The following is a 16,065-nucleotide window of genomic DNA, read 5'->3' as shown; positions in this document are numbered from 1 at the left end:
GTCTCGTGGTCTGCTGTGACGAAGGCAGCTGAGAGGTCCAAGAGAAGTAGTGCAGCAACCCCGTTGTGGTCGACTGTGTTTTTAAGGTCATCCCATTATCTTCAATGAATTATGACATCTGGGTGAATGCTGCTCTTTCTATCAGTTTGCCTAGCAAATGTCCACTTGTAATTGCGTTTGTCAGGGTCGATCGGGTCCAGGTTACCTTTCTTTAATAATGGGTGTATGTATGCCTTTTTTAGGTCTTCTGGAAAGATTCCTTACTGATGTGACAGCAGAGGTAGTTAGAAGAATGTTCTTGAATGTTTGTGGTAGACATGGGTCAAACGGGCTGCCGGCAGACCTACTTGCTTTGACTAGATCTTACAGCACGTGGAATGTGCTGTCAGATCACTTGTTTGTGATATGTGTTTGAAGGAATGGAGAGGCTGGGTTAGCCTACCCTTCAAAAGTATTTTGGGAAATGGGTTGGTGCTGATGGTTTTCCTTTGTTTTTAATTTTAGTCCAACATGCCTGCTTTGGCTGTATAATGATTTGTTAATTTGTCCTTGAATTCTTAAGTAATGGGATGAGTTCTTTCTATGCATTTAGGTTTATGAAATTCTGTGAGAATTTTGTAAAATTCTTTATTTGCGCATTTAGCATTTGGAAATCTATCGGAATAGTATATTATTTTAGCCTTTTTGATAGCTGACATTTATCATCTGTTAAGTTTCTGTAGGTGAAGTGTGTCTTGATTGCTCTTTGTTTTGAGCCAGGTGGGTTGCGTTGTAGCAGGTGTGTCATTGGTGCGGGTATTAGCTGTATGAGGATAACAATTGTGTTGCTCTTTTATATCGTATTCCTCATCCAGCAAGCTTAAAAGGCATTTTGATGGGTCTGTGTGTATAGGTGATGGCGGTGGTGTTTAAGAGTGAGTTGGTGAGCTGTGTTGTTTTTGTAGATTAGCCTTGTGTAATAGACTTGGAGATGCGAAGAGAGTGGCATGTTGTTTATTTTGTTTGCATCTGTTTAGGGTGTAAGGTGTAGGAGTTAGGGGTGGTGGTGCATCATGTGGGTAATGTTGTAAGGCTCTGAATTGTGCAATGGATGAGAGGCATTTGAATGAGAAGTGTTGTGTTGATGTATTTGTGTTAGGTGTGAGGGAAGAGAGAAAGGCTGGCAGTAAGGATGGTTTACGAATTGTATTATTTGTATAGTCAGGAGGGTGGGAGTTGGTGTGTGTTACTAGTTTGTGGTGGAAAGTATTATGCAATAGTGTGTGTGTTATTTTGTTGTGCTGGTGTGCATGTTTTTTGTGGAGTAGTTAGAGGAGGTGTTGATGTGGGAGTTTTCTAAGAAGAATTTGTATGTAAAGTATTGTTGGTGAGTGGAAGTTGAATGGTAAAGGGGTGGTCATGTGTTTTGGAAAAGAGTGTAGGACATGAGTGTTTGAGTTAGATTTGATAGCTGGAAGAAGTAACGTGTGGTGGAGTGGAGGGCAAGTATTGCTTTAACATAGGACTTTGGCTGGGGCCACCAGATTACCAGGTCCGCTCTTAGACTTTCACAAATTGCAGGGGGCACTGGCAAGCTTCAGAGAGGATCGATCTTTAAACCGGTTGCGCCCGCCCTTGAGACTTATGGCCTCCAGGCTCGGACTGCATCTCTTTACGGTGCCGAGCAACTGGGGTCATAAAAACGTATTTAGCCTTTTGAGGGTTAAACAGGCCTTCATGAGGAATCTGGTGGCCCTACCAAAAAGTACACCCCTCATCCCCTTACGTATGGACTTGGGTTTGGAGTCTATTGAGAATTTGGCAGCTCTGCGACCCTTGCTTTACTGGAGGAGGCTCTGGTCAGCACCAGAGCTGGTATCCTTTAGAGCTGAATTTCGGGAGGTCTGGGACCAGATGAAAAATAAAAATATTCCATGGCTTTCCCATATCAAGGCTCTTTCTTTTAAAATAGGTTTGCCTCAGCTATGGGGGACCCCTGAGCTGAGTTGCCCGAGGATAACTAGGGCCCTGCTGTTAAATTCGGTTAGGCAGCAAAATCTATGTGCATTACAACGGCCAACATCCTATGGTAGGCTCTCTATTGAGTTCCTCTCAGTCAAATTTGAAATGGGATGGGAGGAATTCTTTGATACAGTCCAACCTCCTCTTGCGAGGAAATTATATGCTCAATTAAGGTATGGCTCCCTACCTATTAGGTCATTTACCTCGAAATGGGCAAAAACTGATAATGAAACCTGCCCGGCATGTAATCACATTAGAGAAGATGTTATCCATGTTTTATTTTTCTGTCCAGCATATAGAAATATACGCAAAACCTGGCTTATCCCAATATGCAGAAACCTGGGTTTTAGACATTGTGTGCAGGCATATAGAGTTCTTAAATATGATACCTCGCCGCCCATTGTATTTGCTGTCTCCCGTTTCCTTCATGATATGTGGCGCCGTAGGATAAGTTTTAAACCAATTTAAACCACCGAAATATGTTTGATAACCTACTGTTTAATTCTTTTATTAAAAATACCTATATTTATTATTTTATTCGATATGCTATGTGTGTATGTATTTTATCTGCACTTTTATGGTGTCCGACCGAAATAAAGTTATCAAAGTAAAATAAAGTATTGTTTTGTTGTGTTTTTTGGGTAAAAAGAGAAGTATGGTGTTGATGAATAAAATGAGTATGGGTTTGCTAGTGACAGAAATTGTTTTGTTAGGAGCAAGTAGAGGGTAGAGCTGCTGCTTTGTAGAACAAGGAGTGTGTGTCTGGACGGATTAAAGTTATGTATAATGTGGCTTGGTGTTGTGTTGGTGATATGTGGATTTGTTAGTGATATAGGTCACAGTGATGTTTTGTGTGAGGGTGAATGTACCATTGTGTGGCAAGTGAGGAAGAAGGGTGTATATGTGTGGGTTGTGGGGCTTTTTAGTTTTTTGATTAGACAATTAAATGTGGTTAGGGTTTGTTGGTAGTACGAGTCAAATGCAATTGCTGTGAGTGTGTTAATATGTTTGTGGATGGGTTAAGGTTGGAGCTGGTGAATGGAAAAAAAGGCTCCATTTCTGACCCTGGGCCGGACCTGTCCCAAAAAGTTCTTAGCCTCAACTCCTGGGCTGAGAATCACTAGGAGAACTCATGAGGGGTCATTGGTGTCTTTGCAGCTTTAAATGGCGGACAGCATTGAATACTCTCCGTAAAGGCAGCACTATTACCATCTCCCTCCCAACTATTCTCTTGTGAACTGCTGCATCAGATGCCAGGATCACTCCATCCCTGGAGAATGCCTCTCACCAGCAGGAACCAGAGTTCAGTGCAAGGCTTACTGTGCACCAGCAGGAGGCGCACCACAGTGCACCATGAGAGAAGAGCTAAGAGTAGCGCAGATGTGGTGCCATGAGCGATACCAAAGTACTGAGACACAGGACGGATTTGGGTATTAACATATAAACCAGGCTGTACAACCTCTGCGTTACTGGTTAGCATCCGGGTCTGACTGGTAGAATGAGTGCCACTGAGTTGAGCAATATTCCTATGTTATTTACATCACTTGGAATACCTTGGTAATTATTACCATTCATTTTATTACTATTGTTTTTGGTGTTGGTCTTGCTGTTAATGATGTCATTCGATTATTATTATTATTGTCATTTTTATAGGAGTTGCAATGAAAGTGGTATTTGTTACCCTCATTTTTAGTCTTACTAATTATAAATATTTTCTTCTGCCTTTCAGATTATCGAGATTCTTTTCCCATTTGTGGAAGGGATCTTTGCCCTGTGGATTTTGCAGTACTTCCATACACTGGATTCCTTATCAGAGGTATGGGGACGGTTTCGCTTGTTTTGTCCGTGCTCTAGAGACTTTCTAATTCTGTGCTGTTTATCACAAATACTGTATGTGACATGTTGACTAACAAACAGCATCACCTAATTACTGTTTATCAAAGATAACAGCGAGTCTGTTTATATATGTATTTATTTATTTATTTAACTTGTTTAAATTGGGTTGCAGATGCTTCACAATAACCCCTTAGGTGCTAGGCATTTCCCTTACTCCTGTCCCCTCCCCAGTGCTAAGCCCTTTTTTTGCTATTTTGGGTAGTTTGCGCTTAGGCTCCTGTAACTTTTTGACCACATAAGGTATCCACGCCAAATGTACGTCCTTTTTTGCCAACACCCTGCGAATTCTAAAGGTACCCAGGGTTTGTGGATTTCCCCGGAGGGGACCCAGAAATTAGCCAAAATACAGCTAATTTTTATTCCCTGCAAATGGCATCAACAAATGGATTGTGGTGCTGAAATCAAGTCTTCTCAGGGACAGGCAGACTTTTGTCAGAAACCCAACATTTTCTACTCAGCTTTGGCATTTTACTGGACATAGCCTAGTTTTGCTATTTGTTTGTGCTTTCAACCTCCTTCCAGTTAGTGGTAGAAAATGGTGTGAAAGCAATAATTGATCCTGAAAAGCTATACATTTCTGAATTCAGCAATGGCTCATTTGTGTAGATCCTTCAAGGTTTTTTTTAATAAAAACTAACAGTTGAAAATAAAAAATATTAAAATTGAGTTGAAAAAAACAGCCATTTGTGCCAACGTTTTCACCTGTAACTTCTATGGCAGACATTTGAAAGCAATATACGGTTACATCCACTTGACCATTTTGGTTATGGGGATTTATAGGACTTGTAGGTTTACCAAGAACCCGAGGAACTCAGAGCCAATAGCTGAGCTGCGTCTTGCAATGGTTTTTCATTGTGTACCGGGTATATAGCAATTCATTTGGTAAAATATAAAGAGTGAAAAATAGGTACCAAGAAAACCTATATATTTCCGAAATGGGTTCAAAATATATGGTTTAGAACCAGTGGGTATTTGCATATCTACACAATTGTGGCTACCCATACAAGCATGTGAATTAGAGTTCATTTTTCAGAAATGCAAAGACAGTCAATTGGTAATAACAATTGTACTACTATTCAGTGCCCCCTAATGTCTCCCAATCTCCCAATTGGTACCGGGGCTCGCCTGTTGGCCCTGTTATGTTAATTAAATTTAGCACGCGACTCACCTCGAAGGGCATCTCTGCGCTGCAAGATTATTTAACAATCACAAACTTGGCCCCAGTCCAGCTGAGCCACGCCCTGTAAAAGCAGCCCTCTACCAATGCGGCACCAGCTCGGCACACACACACACACAGGAAAGCTGCCTTCAGCCTCCCTTCTACACCAAAGCTCCTGGAAGAGGATCCCACCAGACCAAGGCCATCAGAGGGACACCATTTGAGAAACCAGCTTAGCGCGGTGGGGGCGAGTGTCACTACATCAAGGCAAGCCAACTCGCTCAGAAGCACAGACTGCCACCTACAGCCACTCTACGTAGTAGTGCCGGCAGCTTGAGTGACCCTCTTCCCAACAACCTGGCCAAACACGCTCTCTAGACCACCCTGGCACCGCAAGATGACACATCATGGTGGCACAGGTGAGCGTGTCTAGCAGTGCAATGAAGTATGTCTGTGAGAGTGTCGGAGCGAGGTCAATTATGACTTAATGGGCCAAATATTCTGTATTGTTCAGGTGCACATATTGGGGATTTATGAGTCTTGGAAGCAGGGTCAGATTGGGAGGTTGGGAATTCGGCGATGGGCCAGTAGAGAAGGGCCAGCTGTTAGCCGGTGTGCTTTTACCCCAAGTGTCTCGTCTATAAACTCACCTGCTGGGAATACGTCATACAAAGTAATCTCCTGTAGCCTTAGAAAACTGCATTTCATACTGCTTGGTTAGCACACTCTCATGCACAGGATGACAATGGACCGTCCTGGATGAGTACCCCATGGGCATGTGCCTCTTCCGAAGTAATCATGTGCTTGGGCCTATGCATCCTCTAGAGATGCCTGAAGCTTCTCTATTAGGAGGTGTAAGGAGCAGGGGACGAGGTGGAACAAGCAGTTCTGTGGCACCGGTGCCCTGGGTGGTCTGCTAACGTTAACTGGACATCTAGCAGTCCCCGCAGGCAGCAATGCCTTTTTGCATTACAGTGGCCTCTAGGGATTCGAGCAGCCCAAAGTGGTGTGAAGGCTGAGGCCAGAGAGTTATGTGGGACGGGTCCAGTTAAAAACAGTAGAGTTCCCTACCAACTATATTTATCCCCTTTACGTTGGAAATAAAAACACTTTTTCAACAGTATTTACAAGAATTCTAAAAGGAAAGCAAGTCAGCTGTGCAGTCCCATTTACATTTTACTCTTTGAATTCATGTGGTGTTGCATATCAAGTCCTGTTCTCTACGCGTATTTAATTTTCCTACATGTGTTTTATTAATTTATTTTCTCATGCAGTTTTAAGGGTTAGGGAGGTCAGATTGTGGAAGAGGGTCTCGACGGCGCAAAATTGAGCGCTCCTAAGTTGTGTGAAAATAGTGTGAGTTTCACTCCCATAAAGATATTCAGACACACTCATTCAATCTTTGGCCTCTCTGCAGAGCACAGAACGAAGGTCACATTTACGCCACTTGGAATATAATTATAACTATGAGTGACTGAAATGTTTACTCTAAACTGTATGTTCCTCCGATTATTTCAGTAGTAGCGGTGCCACAGGTTAAAGCTAAGGTATCTTACCAGACTTTTGTGGAGAGCCATGACACAGCTGAGTGTGATTGCCTGCACGGGAATAAGCAGGAGCTGCTGGAGGTGGTTCAGCACTGGATGACGGGCAGATTTTTAGAGATATCCACTGGTAAAGTTACTCAAAGGTTACACCACTACAACAAGAGTCACAGCAGCCAGACAATGAAAGCACGTGGAATGTGATGTGGAAGGTCATGAATAATATTATTATTTGCATTTTGTATTTGTATGTTGTTTTTTTTTTTTTGTTTTTTGAAACCGTTTATTACAAAACTCAAAAAATATACAAAGATGGGCCTACAACCTTCCGGCCGGCCGCTAGTAAACAAAAGAAGCATATGATACACATTGTAGAGCGCGCGTTGCGGCTGAGGAAGATGCACAGGAGTTAGCAGCGTTGATAGCCACACCTTCCGGACCCCACTGTACGGTTTCATTTTAAACTGAAATAACAACCAGAAAAAACAAAAAACCACAAGGCAATCTACAATCAGAAATAGCAGCATGTGCTCCCCTGAGAGGGGGACCCTACCAATCCATAGGAGTATCAAGAAGGGGAAGAGATCAGGATTAGGGCTGGGTAAAACTCAATGCCCAGAACAGGGAAGATGGGTCGGCTACGGGGATGGGGCAGGCGACGGATCGGGCAATAACGGTGGAGTACAGATTCCCCCGCGGTATGCGTTCCAGGGGCCCCAGACTGTCACCCATGTCCCAGGCTTACCTCTCGCAACATACACCACCTTTTCCCGAAACATGCACCAATCCATATGCTCCTTCCAGGCCGAGACAGTCGGGGACCTCTGAGATCCCCACAGTTGAGCAATATCACGCTTGGCCACCGGTAGGTTCCCACACATTCAACAGGCATCTCCTCGCTTCGGGTAGCAGCACCACATGCGTAACCACACGCAGGACCTCATGCACACCACGCCAGAATCGCTCCACCTCCGGGCATTCCCACAATATATGCAGAAAGGTCCCCAAAGCGCCACACCCACGCTTACACAACCCGTCTACAGCATAGCCCATACGCAGAAGCCTCGGCCCCGTCATGTTGACTCTGTGGAGTATCTTGAGCTGGACGAAGTGAAGGCGAGCCGGTATGGCCACCTCTTTCGGGGAGGCCACCGCAAGGGTCCAGTCCTCGTCGTCCAGCTCCAGTCCATCGGCAACCCAAGCCTCACGAAGGGCAGTCAACAATCCCGTGCGGTCATTGATCAGTTTTTTGTAGATCAGTGAGATCGTGCTGTCCGGAACGTGTCCATCCAGCACTCTATCCTCAAGGGGGGAACACTCCGGGATGGCTACAACGTCCGGAAAGACAGAGCCCAGTGCATGACGGATCTGCAAATACCGAAAGTACTCCCTGCCATGCAAGTGGAACTCCGTCTGCAACATCTCGAACGTTTTAAATCCTCCCCTCGTCCAGAGATCCCCCACCTTGCTAATGCCTATCATGTCCCACTTCTCGAAGCCCTTCGAGGTCCACAGGGAGCCCAACTGCTCGGACGCGTATAGTGGTGACGCCCGGGTCAGACGATCCTTCCACCCCATCGCCACATTAGCCGCGTGCCACACTCGCACCATGACACGCGTGGGGCCGGTCAGCCGAGCGTCGGGCATGCTGGAGTAGAGCGCTCGATTATAGTCCCCACCCGGGAGTAGCATCTTATCCATTTCGAATGCCGGGTTTAAAGCGGGCCCATACAGGCCGTGATTAATCGCAGCCAGCTGGGAGGCCCAATAGTATCGTTTGATATCCGGGAGGGCAATCCCGCCGTCATACCATGGGAGCGTCAGCTTCGCCAGGGCGATACGCGGCCTCCCGACCCAGAACAGGCGGCGCTGTAAACTCTCCACCTCACGGAAGTAGCGCGCTGGGACGGGGTCCATAGTATTCTGCAAAGCGTAGAGGAAGCGCGGCAGAGACATCATCTTAAACAATGCCGCCCGGCCGAGCGGCGAGAGCGGCAAGCACCGCCAGCGCGTGACATCTTCCTTCAGGCGCTGGAGGGGGGGAAGCAAGTTCCGATCATACCGGGCCTCCGGGTCCAGAGTAATGAAGACACCCAGGTACCGAAATCCCTGAGGGGCGATCTGGATCGGACAGCCCCGCGGGAGAATGGGCGCCTCCCCAGAGAGAACATACACGCACGATTTAGCCCAGTTGATGACAAGGCCGGAGTTACGACCAAATGAATGCAAAACATCAACCAGTACTATAAGTGAGTTACGTGGGGAAGCTAGGTACAAGAGGATGTCATCAGCGTATAGGGATACGCGGTCCTCATGCTCGGGGGTCCAACGGAGACCACGGATGGAAGGCTCCCACCGCAGCCACTCTGCCAGGGGCTCCAAGGCAAGCGCAAACAGGAGCGGCGATAAGGGGCAGCCCTGCCGCGTGCCCCGGCCCAGCTCGAACGGAGCCGATACTCTGCCGTTCACCGCCACCTGCGCCAATGGGCCCGAATACAGCAATTTGACCCAACTGATGAACCCTGCGCCAAAGCCAAACTTCGCAAGCATCGCCCAGATGTATGGCCATTCAAGCGTATCAAACGCCATGGTGGCGTCCAGGGATGCCAAGATGGCCGGCTCCCGTATGTACTGAACACGTGCAAGCACCCCATGCAAACGCCGCAAGTTAAGAGCTGTGTTACGATGGGGAATAAAGCCGGACTGATCCTGGTGAACCAGTTCGCCCACCACGCCGACCAGCCGATTGGCCAGGACCTTGGCGAGAATTTTAGGCTCCGCGTTCAGTAGCGAAATGGGCCGATAGGAGGTAACCCGGTCCCGAGGTCTCCCCTCCTTGTGGATAACCACGATTGTAGCCAGACGCTGGTCTAGCGGGAGGGAGCCCACCGAATGGGCCTCCAGGAACATCGATCGGAGATTTGGTGCCAGCGTATCCGGTCTCAATTTGTACAACTCGATGGGGAGACCATTAGGACCCATGGCCTTGCCGGAAGCGACCGAACGTATGGCGAGGGCAATTTCGTCGGAGGTTGGAGCGGCGTCCAACGACACTCTGTCCTCCTCCGAAAGGGAAGGCAGTGCGATATCCCTGAGCAGGGTACGGGAATCCTCTTCAGAGCAGGAAGACACCGGGGAATACACCCCACGGAAATAGTCCGCGAAGCAGGAGACAATTTCTTCCGGCTCAGTAACACACACACCGTCTGTTTTCTCAATCAGCGGGACTACACGACTCGCTCTCTCCTTTTTGTCCAGCCACGCAATCAATTTACCAGCCTTATCACCCACATCATACAATCTCCCCTGTTGCTCTCTACTGAGGCCCCTGGCTGCCTCCGTGACGAGGGCCCTATAGGCCGCTTGCTTGAGTTGGAGGACATGTAATACGGCATCCGTCACCCCACTTTCTAGATTACCCTCCAACTCGGCTATCTCAGCTTCCACCCGGGTCACCTCCTCCCGCTCGCACCTCCGGGTGTGGGAAATGAGGGACAGGGCCTCCCCTCGTAGTACTGTCTTGAATGCCTCCCACAGTGAGACAGCCGAAGGCACGGACCCCACATTCTCGTCAAAGTAGCGCTGGAGGGATTTAATCAATTCAGCGCGAATAGTGGGGTCGCGCAAGTACCAGGGATTGATCGGGACCACCCTACCCTTACCCCTCGGAAAAAGGTCCAGGTGTAACAGGAGCGGGGAATGGTCCGAGATACCCCGTGCCAAATGGCACACCTCTCCCACCCTCCCAACATAGGTCGCCGGGACCAGGACATAATCTAGTCGTGAGAGACTACCATGGGCCCCCGAATGGAAGGTATACTGTAACTGCGTGGGATGTTTTAAACGCCAGCAATCCACCAATCCCAAAGTGTCCAATAGACCAGAGAGCCACGCTTGGGCCCGGGGGAGGTCCCTAGGGGGGTGACGATCCACAGTCCCGGAAACCACCGCATTGAAATCCCCCCCCCACCACCAGAATCCCCCCCGGAAGGCCAAGGAGGAGGCGCCCCAGGTCCGCAAAGGTAGTCGACTGCAGCCCCGGTGGGACGTATACTGACACAAAAACCACCACTTTGCCCTCCATCCTTCCCACCAAGACCGCATAACGTCCCCTGTCGTCATGGAGCACCTCATCAATCTCCAGCGGAAGCGAGTTCTTAACCATGATGACCACACCCCTTGAGCCAGACGTAAAGCCCGAATGGGCCACTAGGCGATAGCCACGCCGATTCATGGCGCAGAAGGAGTTGCCAATGAGGTGTGTCTCCTGCAAAAAAACTACATCGGGCGAGATGCGCTTCAAGAACTGCAGGACCATCCCACGTTTAATCCTGTCCCCCAGTCCATTCACGTTCCAGGACAACAGAGTTAGTTCCCTACCCCCCATCATAGACAAGAGCCACCATTCGTCCCCCCGAGAGCACTATAGAGCTAGCACAATGATACTTTTGCCTTGTGGTGAAAACAAACAACACCCCCCATCCCTACCCACCCACCCCAACAAAACTCCCCCCTCCCTGCACCCCTGCATGAGCCCGAACAGCCCCCCCAACGTGCAGTGTGCCTGTCGCCCCATATATATAATAAAAACTAGCTAAGTCCCCTAGAGGAGGAGGGAGAACCCCCAAGAGACCCCATACAACCTCCATAGGAGGGGAAATTATACAGACAGATGCTTAATCGAGAGTGGCAACATTTTTGTCCAGAGTGAAGCCCAACATCACCCCCTCAGTCTCGATCCTGTGTGCCGTCCCCCCCGCCGCCCCCCCCCGCCCCCCAGATCACGATCCCCAGACAGAGTGTCCAGCCAGTCTCCGGCCGCTTCGGGGCGATCAAAAAAGTGCGTGCGACCCTCTACCTCCACTCGCAGCTTGGCTGGGAAGAGCATTGCGTATTTAAGGTTCAAGTCCCGAAGACGGCGCTTGACGCCTTGGAAGCTCAGTCTCTGCTTCTGGACCGCTGGGGTGAAATCCGGATAAAAGTTCACCTCCATGTTGTCAAGCTTAACCGGCCCCAAAAGTCTGGAGGCTTGCAGGATAGCGTCTCTGTCCCGAAAGTTGAAAATCCGGGCAATGAGGGGCTGCGGAGGGGCCCCGACCTTCGGCCTTCCCCCGGGAACCCTGTGGGCCCGCTCCACCGCGAAGAATTTACTCAGCCCCCGTGGCTGGAGATGGGTAGCGATCAGGTCCTCCACAAATAGGTCCGCTGCCGCTTCCTCCCGTCCCTCGGGTACTCCGATGATGCGGATGTTGTTTCTCCGGGCCCGACTCTCGGAGTCCTCCAGGCGCCGATCCATAAGCGCGCTCGCCTGACTAAGCCGGTGCACCTCTGTTTGTAGCGCCGCCATATCAGTAGTAAGGCCCGATGCGGTGTGGGCCAAAGAATCAACTCGGTCGTTGGTCTTGGAAAGATCGGCCCTCACCAGGCCAACATCCACGAGGACCGAGTCGATCTTCTGTGCCAGTGTGTCGAACCGCTGGCCTACCGAGGCCTTCATCTCGGCAATGGCGCCCATGACATCCCGCAGAGTCAGATCCGTGGGCAGGTCCGGGGCATCAGGAGGGTCCTCAGGGGATTTGTGCGGTCCGCCGGGAGATCCCTTCTGGAGGGTAAAGCGGTCCATACTGTTGGCCTGATGTGTGGTGCCACGCCGGGTCGGCTTGGTCTTTGCCCGGTCTCCATCTTGTTTGGTGGCCATGGCCACTAGTCTCCCGGTCGCACCAGTCACGTCGTGAAGGGCAGGCAATCAGGGCCACAAGCTCCGGGGGGGGCCACTCCCGATCGGCGGGGTGGGTCACAGCCGGCGGGCAGCCCAAGTCTCCCAGCGAGACCACACCAACGCAAAGAGCCCCGCGACCCAACCCTGCAGTGATTGCAAGGGGGTGCGAAAGCGAAAGCGAAAGCGTGGAATGCGCGACTCGCCAGGCCCGGCCCGCCGCTGTTGTTCACTTTGTCACTGGGTCACCCCTCAGCGCCAATCCGGGGTCTGGCGAGGAGAAGGCCGCAGACTTCAATCGGTGCTCACTCCGGTGTCCGAGGTCCGATTTGACAACGGGAAACGGGTGCCACCTCAGCTCAGGCTCACCAACACATTCCCCTCATCCGAGACAGGATAAATTCAGGATAGTCGTGGGAGGTTGCGGAGGTCCTCGGGAGCCTCGCACCTACGCGGCCATCTTGGTTGCGCGCTAGGCTCCTCCCTTGTATGTTGTTTTTATATAGCGCATATATACCGACAGGTCTCTTAGCGCTTGACAGAAAAGAGGTCGCATTCAGGCCGGGGCGGACAGTCATGGTAGCGAGTGATTTAAAATGTATCTCTAAATAACAGAGTTTTTAGCAGCTTCCGGAAGGAGAACAAACCCGATTCCTTCCGTAAAGTGTCCGGCAGCTGGTTCCAAAGTTGTGGCAGAATTACTGAAGTAGCTCGTCCACCCTTGGTAACCAAGTTACTCCGAGGGCAGACCAGCTGAGAGGCTTCTGTAGAGCGAAGCGCTCGCCCTGGCACATATTTAACTAGACGTTCCCTTATGTACCCGGGAGCGTGACCATAAAGGGCTTTGTGAGCAATGCACAGTCCTTTGAATTTTGAACGCTGTCTGACAGGCAGCCAGTGCAGCTTGCGTAGCAGGGGTGATGCATGGGTCCTCCTGGGAGGGCTGAAAATCAGTCTAGCAGCGTCATTCTGTACTACCTGAAGTCTATTCATAAGTTTCAGGGGAAGTCCTAAGTAGAGCGCATTCCCATAGTCGAGGCGCGAAAGGATAGTGGCCGAAACTATGGACTTCATAGATGAGACTGATAGAAGGGGAACCAGTTTCCTCAGTTGTCTCAGGACGCCGGTACATGTGCCCACCACCGAATATACTTGGTGACTCATAGAGAGTTCTGATTCGATCTTCATTCCCAGACTTTTCACAACTGGTGATGGGCTTGGAGGGGCCCCAAGTTCTTTGGGCCAAAACAGGCCACTCCAGGGATTGTTTTTTGCTGGAATGACGAGAACCTCTATTTTATCCGGGTTAATTTTCAAAGAGTTAACAATTAGTAGTAAATCTTAAGATGTTTTGGACAGTCCCTTGAGCACGGGCCGAGTTGTCGATCCTCAGGATAAGCTGGGTATCGTGTTCATAGTTGAAGACTCGGCATTCCATGTTGGTCAGTGCAGTCACTAAGTGCTGCAAGTATATATTAAAGAGAAGTGGGGATAATGCAGAGCCCTGAGGGACACCGCAAGGGATGTCACCTCTGTCCGATATATGATCGCCGAGTTGGACCCTTTGCGAGCGTCCAGATAAAAAGGACTTTAACCAGTTGTATACAGGCCCCTGAAATCCCAGATCCGCCAGTCGAGTCTGTAGTGTTGAATGACCTGCTGTTTTATGCGTGTCCCTCTCGGATCACCTTCCCCACTGCCCCCTATGCTCTCCTCTGTCTGCTATTGAAACTCACCTGTACACCGCTCTCTTTCCGTTCTCCAACATACGCTCCCCTTGCGGTTATCCCCTCTCTCTATCAGACCTCCTCTCCCTGCTATTCATTTTGTGGCACCTTGTTTCCTGTCTTGTCCCTCTTAAATACGTCCCTGCCCGCTGTTATGCTTCTATGCTTTACAGTATAAAAAACAATATCCACATTTGCAGTGCAAATAAAAAAAAGTAACAACAAACAAGAGCAGTGTCGGTTTTTTTATTACATACTATTTTAGCATCGCATATTATTACCTGATTTATATAATTTTCGATTAAAAACAAATACAAAAAATATATAAAAATGGCGAGACCGATTGGCATTGCCAATGCTTGTTTCAGAATGTACCTAGCTGTGGATTTTAGACCCTAGCTCTGCCGGGACCTAAGGAGATCTACCAAACCTATACATTTTTGAAAACTAGACACCCAGGGAAATCCAGGATGGGGTGGCTTGTGTGGCTCTCACCTGGTTCTATTACCTTGCAAACCTCAAACGTTGTCAAAAAACACATTTTCCTCATTCTTCTGTGATGGAAAGTTCTGGAATGTGCATGGATCCACAAACTTCCACCCACCTAGAATTTCCCAAAGTCTCCAGATAAAAATAGTACCTCATGTTTGTGGGTAGTCCTTGTGCCAGCAGCAGGAAACTGCTGAAAACGCAACATGGACACATCACATTTTTCCAGTGAAAACTGACCCTTTTTTTTTGCAATGTGACTAGCTGTGGATTTTAAAGCCTAGCAAACCTATACATTTTTAAAAACTAGACACCCAGGGAAATCCAGGATGGGGGTGACTTGTGTGGCTCCCACCAGTTTCTGTTACCCAGAATCTCTTGCAAACGTCAAACTTTGTAAAAAAAAAAAAATTAAATACATTTTCCTCACATTTCTGTGATGGAAAGTTCTGGAATCTGCAGGGAGCCACAAACTCTCACCCACCCAGCATTCCCCAAAGTCTCTCTATAAAAAGGGTACCTCACTTATGTGGGTAGGCCCAGCGCTCTCGTCAGGAAACGGCCTAAAATGCTACATGCACACATCACATTCTTCCACTGAAAACTGACCTTTTTTTTTTTAAATGTGCCTAGCTGTGGAGTTTGAACCCTAGCTCAGCTGGCACCTAGGGAAACCTAGTAAACATGTACATTTTTGAAAACTAGACACCCAGGGGAATCCAAGATGGTGTGACTTGTGTGTCTCTCACCAGGTTCTGTTAACCAGAATCCTTTGCAAACCTCAAACTTTGTAAAATAAAAAAAACAGATTTTCCTCACATTTGTGTCATGGTAAAGTTCTGGAATCTGTGGGAATCCACAAACTTCCACCCACCCAGCCTTCACCAAAGTCACCCAATAACAATGGTATCTAACTTGTGTGGGAAGACCTAGTACCTGTAACAGGAAATGGCCCAAAACGCAACGTGGACACATCACATTTTTTCAGTGAAAACTGGCACTTTTTTTGCAATGTGCCTAGCTGTGGATTTTGAACCCTTGTTCAGCCCCCACTTAGGAAAACCTAGTAAACATATACATTTTTTAAAACTAGATACCCAGGGGAATCCAGGATGGTGTGACTTGTGTGTCTTTCACCAGGTTCCGTTACCCAGATCCCTTGCAAACCTCAAACTTTGTTTAAAAAACCCACATTTTCTTCGCATTTCTATGATGCAAAGTTCTGGAATCTGCATGAATCCTCAAACTTCCACCCACTCAGCATTCCCCAAAGTCTACCAATAAAAATGGTACCTCACATGTGTGGGTGGGCCAAGTGCCCGTGGCAGGGAAGAGCCCAAAACGTTTTGGTGAGATATCAGAATTACCTATCACAAAATGACCTCGTTTTGCAAGGGGGGTTCATCTGGGATTTTGGCCCCTGGCTCGGCCGACAACTAGGGAAACCTACCAAACCCAGATATTTCTGAAAACTAAACACTCAGGGGAGTCCAGGGAGGTATGTCTTGCAGGGACTCCCCAATGTTTTCCTAC

The 16,065-nt window shown here is 48.7% G+C and overlaps 1 protein-coding gene across 1 annotated transcript in view; it reads left to right on the top strand.

Moving 5' to 3' along the window:
* The window catches only part of LOC146809052 (uncharacterized), a 477,319-nt gene that overhangs the window by 376,940 nt on the left and 84,314 nt on the right, over positions 1–16,065 (top strand). Inside the window, exon 21 of the mRNA XM_085614821.1 lies at positions 3,731–3,817. Coding sequence (XP_085470947.1) covers positions 3,731–3,817 — 87 coding nt within the window. The remainder of the gene's footprint in view (positions 1–3,730; positions 3,818–16,065) is intronic.

The sequence above is a fragment of the Triturus cristatus genome, chromosome 7, assembly GCF_964204655.1.
Source record: "Triturus cristatus chromosome 7, aTriCri1.1, whole genome shotgun sequence".
NCBI lineage: Eukaryota > Metazoa > Chordata > Amphibia > Caudata > Salamandridae > Triturus > Triturus cristatus.
This window is presented reverse-complemented; position numbering and strand designations above follow the sequence as displayed.